The 11,506-nt window shown below is 38.8% G+C and overlaps 1 protein-coding gene across 1 annotated transcript; it reads right to left on the reverse strand.

Moving 5' to 3' along the window:
• Nucleotides 1-1,712: 1,712 nt before the first annotated feature.
• LOC132989726 (protein ILRUN-like) lies at nt 1,713-10,748 on the reverse strand. The gene is made up of 5 exons (XM_061057512.1): nt 10,499-10,748; nt 8,226-8,380; nt 7,933-8,130; nt 4,889-5,208; nt 1,713-3,788 (listed from the first exon to the last, which is right to left on the reverse strand). Exons 1-5 carry the CDS (start codon nt 10,654-10,656, stop codon nt 3,753-3,755), a joined length of 867 nt encoding a protein of 288 aa, XP_060913495.1. The 5' UTR covers nt 10,657-10,748; the 3' UTR covers nt 1,713-3,752.
• Nucleotides 10,749-11,506: the final 758 nt, after the last annotated feature.

The raw sequence follows: 11,506 nt of genomic DNA on the forward strand, positions 1-11,506 counted from the left end.
TAAGAATGACTTGGGGCAGTATCCATATAGAGAGCTCCTTAAGTAAACAAAGCAGGTGAGTTTTAACAGTCCTGAGGGGTGAAGCTGTGAGTTTTAACTTTATTCACTTGTCTCAAGAATTGCAGCTTCTACAGGTGATATTCAGACTCTGTTTGTAGTACTAATCTACAGTATCAAATGTTTCCTCACTTCAGAAAACGTTGAGTTTAACTTAAACAAGCCAGTTACTAAAAAAAAACACTCACTGTTATGTCATGTTGGATCATAGTTTGAGTGTAAGCAGCTTGCTCGTCAAGCTTGAAGAAAAGAAAAGTGAATTTCTAAGGGAGAAAATGCTTCCAAATATCTTTAATGAGCTGTCACAACTGAGCCTGTAGAAGACATGATCTATAAAACCAAATGATTCGATTGAAAGGAACACACTTCGGCTAACTTTATTTGCTAATATCTCCACGTGTGATTGTTTTTAGCATGAACTTGCCAGAAATGCTGGCTTTGTAAGGATATGTGGGGATCTCTGGAGGATACATGAAATGTCCATAAATCATCCACGGGAAAAAGACGAGAGATAAGGGTTGAGTTGCTCTGGAAGGTCAAGAAACTATAATTGGAAAAGTTGAAGAACTGGTACACAGAGCGAGTACAGGAGTCAAAGAGAGGGAAAAGAAAGCAAGAGTGTGTAAATGTTTGCTTAAACCTAACAGTAATGTTTGTGCGGTTGTGTTGAAATATTCTAAAGAGCTCCCTGCTGCCTGTGAATCACCCACACAAACATGTCTTCTTCAAGGCCTTTTTTTTTTATAGACTTACAACTGAACAGGTCGAACATTTGCACAAAATGAGCATCAGAGGCGAGGAACTGCTGCTAGAAGAACAGCAACTACTTTGTGTAACTGAAGCTTTTTTAGGCCTTTACCGTGAGTCATTAAGAAGCTAATCTCACACCCACTCTTCTACCTTAATATTGCTCCTGTGCCTGGCTGTGAAACATTCAACATTCAGCCTAAACATGTCAAGTGAGAGTTGCTCCCTCAGGCACTTTGGCTTTGCAGACTGCTGCTGCTGGACAGAGCCGTTGACAGACACAGAAGGTCTCTAATAGATGACGGGGGCACCTTAGACCAGTAAAGCTCCAGGCTTCTGTGTAATCTCACACCTCCCAAATGATCAAGAACTGGTCATGGTCTGTCTCAAGTTTGAACTGCAGCTAATTTGTCTTTGAATACAACCTTAATAACAAAACGTTGCTCTCACTTGGCTACTTTTCCAGGGAACCAGAATCTTTGCATTCGTCTTTGCTTTATCGTTGGGGATTTTGTTTGCAGCTCCTAGCCTTGCTTGATTTTTGACCGGAAAAAGGCGACAAGAAGGACACACTTATTGTGCACCAAGCACTGCACATTAATTCTGCAAAATAACGCATTTAAATAAACATCTGTCTTTTCAGATGTTTTTTTTAAGCCCAGCTATAGTTCTGATACCCTGACCATGCCTCTAAATTCTCCTACTACACAAAATGCAATAAGTCAAAGCAGTTTATGATACAAGTAAAACTACTTCATGTCACTGACCATTACATAATAACTTGAATTTAAAGGCACTAATGACTGAGAAGACTACATATCCCTACATCTTAAGAGTGGTTCAAAATAATAAATAAAATAGGATAAACATAACTGAAGGACCCTGTAGCACAAACAATGACGCATGTCGAGTTTTCTGTGATAATTTATTAATACAAACATTCATCAAACACACAAGGGGAAGAAAAAAAGCTTTCATCTGTTTGCACTTCCTCACTCTCATAAATGTGCTGTTGTATGAGTCCAATGCCAACTGATTCATTCTGCAATCTGGCTGGTGGAAACTTCAGAGGAACTATACTGAGAACAAAACACACTTTTTTTTTGCACTTGATGAATTGACACTGACGGCATAGAGAAACACGCATCATCATCATCATCATCATCATCAGCTCGCACAGGAAATGTTAAGTGAAACACAATGTAGCCCAGAGATTCACTCCACATGCTGTATCATTTACTGGCTGGTATTGTCAAAGCGAAGTGACCCTGGGGCTAACAGTTAGCGCCTGAATGAAACCGTTATTTACCTGACAAGGTGGTCTAACTCAGAGCCTCAGATAAAATCACAGAGGTGATAAACCCTTCAGGACTTAACTGTACCTGTCGAGGAGTAAAGTACACACGGGCCTCATCGTGGAGGTCGCATTACTCAGTGCATAGATCAGCCAGTTAGTGCAAGTTAATATGCAGTGATGTGATTCTGTCTTTTTCATTTGATCTAAACTTGTGTTGTTGAAGTTTGCATCTTAAATGATCAAATATGATTCGAGGTTGACATGTGCTGAAGAAGCTCATCAATGATTCATGAGAACATTTGTAGGACTCAAATGTGACAGACAGGAGAAGTCAGAACAATAATGACACCAATAAAAAATGTTCCTTGAAAATATACAACGTCAAATCTTTGGGTAAATTAATACGTTTCCAAATACATTATCCTCTAATACATTCATCGAATACATTCAACTTAATATGATGAAAGTCCAAGACAGCTTTAGGATGACAATTTAGATTTTTAAATATAAAGTTATTACTCTACTGCCACTCATACGGCATGAAGAAAATGTCTGATGGCATATTGTGCATCAATCCTTTTATTTTGTATGTTTTATTTGAACGAAGGCATGTAAAGAGAAGCAAAATCTTAAATTCTAAAAATGACTGAGTAAATCTCTAACACTTCCTTATACCTTTTATAGTATTCTGCTTATATTTTATTATAACTTCATAGATGTGTTTATTCCAAGTACCAGCAATGACTCTTTTTCATTCATGGGATGAAACCTCCAGCGACCCACAAGATTTTTTTTTTTTTTTTTTTGTAGCTTACGTGGTAAACCATTTCATTGTAGTTTGTTTTGTTACTTCATTTTATAGAATTCAGCTTAAGATAAAATACTTCTTGAATACAGATGTCCAAACATCTAGTTTGTAAGAGTAGTGGTCGACTCCCTCCAGTGGACAAAAATGGCATTGTTTCTAAATGTATCTAAATGTGCACACACTCTAACAGCATTAAAAACTATTGCCCTAATTACACAACTCATTGTGTAAAACTGACATCCTTTAAATGACCGTCAGAAATACTTCTTGGGGATTTTTCTGTTCCCTCTTTTTTTCTTTTATAATGAATTCAAAATGAAGACAAAAAGTAAATCATTAAATCCAATCTCATGTTTTGAAGATGCCCGATTGATGCACAAAGAGTCAGAGCAGAAACCGGAGAATCAGTTGGCAAAATAAATGGCTTTTCCTCCAAAGTCTATCTTTCCAGTTGCACACACACATGAACACACAATTTTACAAATACTCACTCCTGTCATTGTTTCATTTGCACTCTGACAACTAAAAAAAAATCTGAAACAAAGAAAAGAAAAAAGAAAAAAGAAAAAAGTATTCACTCAAAGGACTCATAGCACTCAGTTTTAACTTAGCATTCACACGTGCATACAGTGGCTTGTGGGATGTTGGTTGAGCTGCACGTCAGGAGCGTTGGCCTCTGGTTTATCAGGAGGAGAAAAAAAAAAGTGTGGCTGGACTTTGCATAAAGTGTTTTTGAATCTCCACACTTTCTGTCAGATGGATAAAGCCTCTTCTTTCTCTTATTGGTGTGACAGACTCCAGAGGTATGGTTCAGTGCTGCTTCACTGTGACAAGTCCCATGATTTAAGAGTGCCCAAAAGGATAGGGCTCCTGTATACCCTGCAAGAAAAACAAGATAGAAGGGCTGCAACTTCAGTAGGAATACGACTCAAATGAGAAAAAAGACTTATAAGCACGCAGGTATACCCGACCTCTGTTAAACACATTATAAACTGGGAATTATCTGATGATTGGTTTTGTCATTTTTCAAGATAAAATAACACAAATAGTGTTTCAGGTCTACTTCAGTGAAAGTGACCCTGATTATCTTTGGATTATAGACTATCAGACAAAACAGTGCATTTGAACTTCTAGCCTCTTCTTTGGACTGAAGGGATTTGTTGGAAGTTAATTGTGATGAGTTTGGTAATACTTTTTATACATCACATTTTATATAACACAAACATTGTGTCATAAATGTGACCTCTCAGGGAGCTGGTTTAGTCCGGTAGAGCATGCGCCCCATGTACTAAGGCTACAGTCCTGGGGTGCCAGATAGCCTAGCGGTTATGTCGCGTTCCCCATGTACAGAACCGACCTCGCCCTTTGGTGCCTGTCATCCTGCACTCCCAAAATTTCCTGTCTATCATCTGCTTTCTTAAATAATAAAGGCAAAAAATGCCCCAAAAATGTCTATATATATATGGAAAAGGGGCTACAGTCCTCGTCACACTGGTTGCAGGTTTGGTTCCAAATCCAGACGCTTTTTAGTGCAAGTCATTCCCCTTCTCTCTCCCCATATTTCCTGTCACTCTACATCTGTCCTATCCCATCCCCAAGGCCAAAAAGCATGAAAAAAATCATCCTCTCTATTTCTACTTTTTTTTTAAAGAACAGATAACTCTTAAATTGTCAATGCTAGAAATGACATTTTCTTCAACTCAACTCTGAATGAGTTTTTTTAAAAAGAGGGAGTACAAGCACCCAGTAATGTATCAGTTGCTCTGTAACGTCAGCCCTGAGCAACGTTTTCTGTAGACAGTTACATGGAAATAACTATTGATATGCTCTCAAGGTACAAACATGTCAGATTAGGTTTGTTAGATCAGTTTTAAGTTGTTTAGGAGACAGAAATAAAGGACAGATGGATAGGATTTGAGAAGAAATGAAGCCTGACTATGATTCACTTTTCTTGGTCCGTGTTCTTTGAAATGTCTTACCTGGTTATAAGAGACTACTGATAAATTGCTTTGTAGACTGTTCGCTACTATATCCACAGAGTTGTGTGAGAGTCCGTTCTGATCCTGCTGCAGCTCGTTGCCCTTTCCCTGCCAATGTTCCTCTGCGACCATGTGACCGCTGGCATCATGGAAGCTGTTGTTATTGCTGTTGGGGCACTTCTCTGGCGAGGCAAAGGGGTTGTAGTCTCCTTCCAGGCTGCGGTGAGGCTGGGTGTTGAACTCGGCTTGAAAAGAGGAAAGCTGCTGTGTGACGCCGAGAAGGCCTCCCACCTCCACACTCAGGATCACCCAAATGACGTCTGTTGAAGAAACAAGCGGAATGTCATGAGCACATTAATCTAACCAGGAGAAACTCACTCACATTAAAATTCTATTTTTCAAGAGAGTCCTCTGGTCAAGACAGACTTTAGCATAGTTAACATAAACAATAAATGATTCCTAAAATACATGTAAAGGCCACAATGACAAATACATCAGGCAGAACATGTACAGCCAGATGTTCCTGCTTTAAAGTTATTCCAAATCACCTTAAACGCATCCAGTAAGACCAGTTTCTTAACTTCCCTGTCTTTTTGTTATTCATTCCAAGTAAAGAGAGCTGCAAACTTAAAAGCCTGTTCCCCCAGTTCAGATCTGATCTTCTGACTGATGTTGGTTTGAAAGTACCAAGGAGGGACACCCAAAATACACTTGTTATTAAGAATGCGCCACAGACGCTCCGCTCTGTGCCTGTCTACCTAACACACAGTCAGCCCCCAGAAAAGACCCCCCCTGAGGCTGGAGCAGCGTGAGAAAATAAAAATACTGATTATATTTCAAGTGCAATGCGTACCCTGGGCTTATGTCAGTAAGAATAGTACATTTAAAAACAAGAATATGTCAGTGCTTTAGTCTGCACGTTAACAAGGCAGACCATCCAACGTGTGCATACAGCTGACTGTGATGACTGTGGGCTTCAAAATAAGTGATGAACCTCAGTGCTACCGTGATGCACACACAGTGTCAAGAGCATCTAAGCCTTCAGAAGACGTATGCATTTATAAAACATCACCAGAGTCCAACACAGACACTAAAGTGACAGCAACCAGTCCACTTTTTGGACTTGAAAGAAAGGCAATACTACCAATCAAGAAAAAAACAAGCATTTAGATAATTTTAAATTAAGCTAGATCACACACACACACACACACACACACACACACACACACACACACACACACACACACACACACACACACACACACACACACACACACACACACACACACACACACACACACACAAAAAAAGAATTGTACAGCCCCAGCTCTGCAATTCCTATCTGCAATAAAACCAAAGGGAAATTGAAGGTGTAATGTGGGGAATCATCCAATGAACACCTACATCAAATATTAACGACAAGTATAAATTTTCATTGAGTTAGTCTCTGTTGCTTAATTCCTAAGTAGGAGAGTCTTAAGGAAATTCCTTTTGGGATCCATCATCCAGATGGAACCTGCAGAGGGGCATTCATCAAAGAAATAAATGACTAGCTTCCATTTGTGAGCGCTAATAGAATGACTAGCTAATCTTTGAGTGGATTTAACTGCGATAAATAATTATCTAGCACTTCATCTTCAGAAGAGGGTCCTCACTACTGCTAACCATTGTATTAGCTTGGTTGGGATTGGTGGGCCAATTGTTGAAGTCATTATCCATCAATGACGGCTGACAACAATAGAGCACTATTGAAAGATCTAAATCCCTCTCTGCTTTGCCGTGTTGAATAACCACCACTTTCCGTTTGATGTCATTAAGAATTAAATAAGCACTGTGTATATTAAACGTCACTTTAAACATGGATGAAGCCTCAAGGTCTTTTTTATAGTGCAGCCTTGAGTTTGTTGGGAATTGGTTTAACACGTCTTTCTACAGCAAGCAGGTGATCTCTAACGAACAGAGCGCGGGATACAGATATATAAGATGTGCTGCAGGGGGGATGAGAGTGTCTTTGTCAAAGGAACTTATTGTATGTATCAAACTTGGCAGAAATGGCACGAGAGAGAGCACCCTTTGAAACAAGTAGTCCGTCACTCTCTCTCTTCGCTGATGCACAGAAACTATCTGATGATAGCCCTCTGGATAGTTCGCCTCGAGTCATTGGTTTAAGGTAATTGGAATATTATTTCATTGGACCATTTATAAATGTATTATTCTCTTGAAAAAATATGCTATAAGGGGGCAAGGATGCAGACTGTAAAGTATGCATGCTTGTTTTTGTATCACTGTAGAGATTATGATATTTATTATACTGATGTTATACTAAAGGTCCAAATGGAGCAAAACCCACTGCAACATTTCTGGCACAATTTCTTTCTTTAGTCATTGTTCTGTTAACACTTAATTATAGCAGTAGTGTGCTTATTTGCTCACCATTATGATAATGCTAATGGAAATAATAACAGTTTGCTCAAGGTTGGTTTAAGAAACATAGGTCAGAGTTTATTACCTATTGTTTATAATAATAAAAAAAAAATCCTCTATGATAACATTTAACACTAGATATCATCATTTAAAGTTTGGTCGACGCTGCTGAAGCCTCATTTGCATATTGGCAGTACGATTTAATCTCCTCATTGTCTATTTATTAAATATGCGGGTTAAACATTTGAGCGTTTACTCTATCATTATCACTGATGTCTACATAATTACAAATTTTTATCCACAAATATTAGCTTTAGACAACCATGACCTTAGCACTGCTGAACCTTAGGAGACATGCAACGGAATAACACTCTGAAGCTCAGTGTTTGGGATACAACTGCTCATTATTAAAAAGCTGACGAGATAGCTTTCTGCACAAAAGTCTAAAACCAAAAGAAAATATATATATATATATATATATATATATATATATATATATATGTAAAGCAGATTTAAAATCCCATTTTTGTATTTATTTGAGAAGCAGGAACCCCAAATTTTGGATTTTTTTATCTTGTCGAAGTGTTCTTGAACATGAAAAGTTTGTTTGCGGTCCTTACCTCCGTAGTAAAGTCCGGTAGCCGTGCACATTCTCCACTGGCCCTGGAACATTCCCGGAGACACTGGACTCTGCATTTGCACACTAACATCAACCATCTCCTGCGGGTCTAGAGACCGCACCATCACCATGTTTACATGACCAAACTGATCTCCTCCGACATACTTCAGACAAACCCCAGGAGGCCACGACTCTGCACCTGGAAGAGAACACAAACAAACGTGGGATTGTAATTATTTCTTAAAGTGAGGGGGGTTTTTTATCAGCTCTAGTCCTCTACTTCAGCAGACCTACCTGTGTTCTGTACCCTCCAGGTCTTTGTGAAAGGTGTGTCCGGTGGTACTGATTCACCTTCCCCAATCGTCACATCCTTCACTAGGGACATGCATGGTGCACTGATGTTGGGACTCTCAAAGTCATAGTAGGCTCCGATTGCTGCTTGTAAATTCCTGAGACAGCAGAAGGCAGAAATCCAAGTGATCAGTACAGATTCAATTTAGTGTCGTTACATTTTTATATGGTAACCCCTTGATTATAAATGAGTTTGCACAGAAAGTCCCATCCCATTTTCTATCAGTCTTCTACTAACTAGGATGGAGTTTGATCAACTTTTTTATCAAGATTAAATATAAATTGTTTTCTCTAGCATTACATAACATATGTAGGGTTGTCATGAAATGTGTTATTTCCTCAGCAAGACAGAGGCTGTAGTTATCAAAAGTTAAAAAAATAATGAAAACACATTTAACTCAAAATGTAGAAACCTCAGGATTAACTTTGACAAGATCAACAAGAATCATGGTGTTGTTCATGTGTACTAAGTGAGAAATCCCTTACAATGACATCATTTCCCAGTATTTCAGTGGCAAACATCTGAGATATCTGTAAATCCAGAGAGATACTGCCAATGGGTTTTCCCTGTGACATGCTGTTCATCCATAAACCAGCAGCTTTATTTTTAGAAAGCCAGTTGCAGTGCAGCTATTACGCCACGTCACGTGACATTACTACAGGCTGCACTGCCCACAAACACACACGTCTCTTTAATCTTCCAAAATCCTGCACTGGCTTAATACTACATATCCGCAGGAAACATCAGAAGGAAAATGTCCCCGCCCCTTATACCACTGTTTTCGTCTTGATTCCTTTCAGTGTTGCCAGGTCCGCTTGTTATAAGCGACTTTGGGCTTGTTTTTTCTGTAAAGTCGCTTGCAAATATTGTCAGTCGCGGGTTGCGGGTTTTTGGGCTTGTTTTCTAAAGTGCAGTTGCTTGTTTGGGCTTGCTTTGCTCCCTGTATGAACCCCTACTGATCCCCCCCCCCCCCACACACACACACACACATCTGACAGAGTGACAATGCCTGGGAATAAGAGGAAATATGGAAAAAATACAATAAACAGTGGGAGAAAGAGATCTGACCTTAATACAGCATGCTGATGATGCTGGCACTCAAAAGCACAAAAAAAGCTTTTTTCAAATCAAAATGAGACAAAATATATATATATATATATATATATATATATATATACATATATATATATACTGTGTGTATATATATATATATATATATACTGCTATCAAGTGGCTTCTCTTTTACACTATGTGGTAGGTTAGGTAACCTGTTTTGGCTTCATTTTATTTATTTGAGGAGCTTGTTTTGGGCTTGTTTCCATAGAGCTGGTTGCTTGTTTCTCTCGCGAGATCTGGCAACACTGATTCCTTTTATTTTACAGTCTGTGCCTGATTCACGAAGTCGCGTTTTTAAAAACCAGGACAGTTTTTCTTAACAGTTTAAGAAAAAGAGTCAGTAGGTTTTGTAAAAAAAAAGAAGTACATTTTGTCCATTCACAGAAAGGCAAACACTCACTACGCTTACACAACTACTGCGTGAGCTTTGAGCTACCCTCTGCAAACTTTATGTGGGGAGGTTACGTCATGAACAGTTGCTGTGGCTGTGGTCAAGGAGAGACCGACATAACGTCACTGTTGGCGATAATGGAGACGTGACGGTTGTTTTTAATGTCCTAACATAAAAACTAACACAAGAAGCACTTATAAAACTACAAGACAGTCGTCATAAACTGTCAGTTCTGTGGTTAGCTACACGGTAGTAACTCGTTTACTGTAAAAGTCCGAACGCACAGCCCGAGAAACCTCGACAAACCCGACCGAGAAAACACTTAAATGAACATATATTTACACAACATTCCTCCTCAGATACAAAACTTGAGGTTTAACTACTGTTTATTTATATTTCGGAGCATGTATTTAGGTGAAACAGTCGCTAAGCTGCCTTCACGCGCCCCTGACAAGACGATCAAAAAGTCGTAGTCTATTTACGGTGACTCAGCTAACGCTAGTTACGTTACTACAGCGTCGTTAGCTGTCACTGTATCCACGCTAACGTAAACGCTCTCACTCTGGATCACAATAAAGGAGAAACCCATGTCCTTGCTTTATAACCGTATAATCGTGTAAAGAGGGTACCGACAGGTGGAAAAAGGGCTAGTGTACAGTTTCGCTATCTAAAGCACCAAGAGGAGGCCAGACGAGTCACCGAGCTCACCAGTTGGTCATGTCCAGAAAGAAGGCGCATCCAGCGGGGTTTAGCTGAAACCCAAGAAGCCTTTGAAATTCCGATATTAAGATGTCTTTGTCTGTTGTACCCATGCAGCTGAATTTCTGCATGAGCTCCTGGTCCAGGTCCAGGTCCATGCCCTCCATCGCGGAATCGCCTGGACAAAACACAGGGGGGGCTACACTCCTAATTTAGTCCGAGGCCTCGACTTGTCATAACAAACTCAACAACAGGGCCGAGTGCGCATGTCACATGATTGTACTCTGCGCCTCAGCCTATGAGACCCGGGTTGGTCTATTCGAGAAACAAAATAAAGCACTTTTTTGGAAATATTTTTATTTTGTTTTTTACAGTCATTTATTATGGAAATATAATATGTTAGTAACTAAAAGTATCACCACCTATTTATTTTCTTACATAGATTTAATATAAAATTATAAAAATCAATATCAAATCGATCAATAATCGTTTTAACTTTCACAGGCAACCCCTTTTGACCTTGACATTAGATTATAAATACAATTTCAGTCCTCATAAATACTGTATCTGGAATAATAAGGATATGTTGTACAAAAATAAATCAATATTTTATCGCTCATGTCATACGACAATGTTATTATGTTTGTTGTGCCAATTGATAAACAAAAATGTTGTGTTACTGTCATATTCAGAACTTCTTTGACATTTTAAGATACCAATCACACCTAAAGAATATGCTATTACTATGGATGCAATTCACATTGGTTCGTTTAAGTGTAAAAGAAAAAGTTATCTTGTAGAAGATAACAATTTTAGAGCGAAACACATAATAATGGGAGATTATAATATATTTAAATTATAAGGCTTGAGCTCTTGAAGAACTATTTTGGGTAGGCTTTATTTTATATGGAAATAGAACAGAATATAATTACTTTATCAAACTGGGAAATTGTGGCGTTACAGCAGCAGGTTATCCAAACACACAATATGAGTAAAAAAACACAATGTTAGCAAATC

Source organism: Labrus mixtus, chromosome 15 (assembly GCF_963584025.1).
Source record: "Labrus mixtus chromosome 15, fLabMix1.1, whole genome shotgun sequence".
Lineage (NCBI taxonomy): Eukaryota > Metazoa > Chordata > Actinopteri > Labriformes > Labridae > Labrus > Labrus mixtus.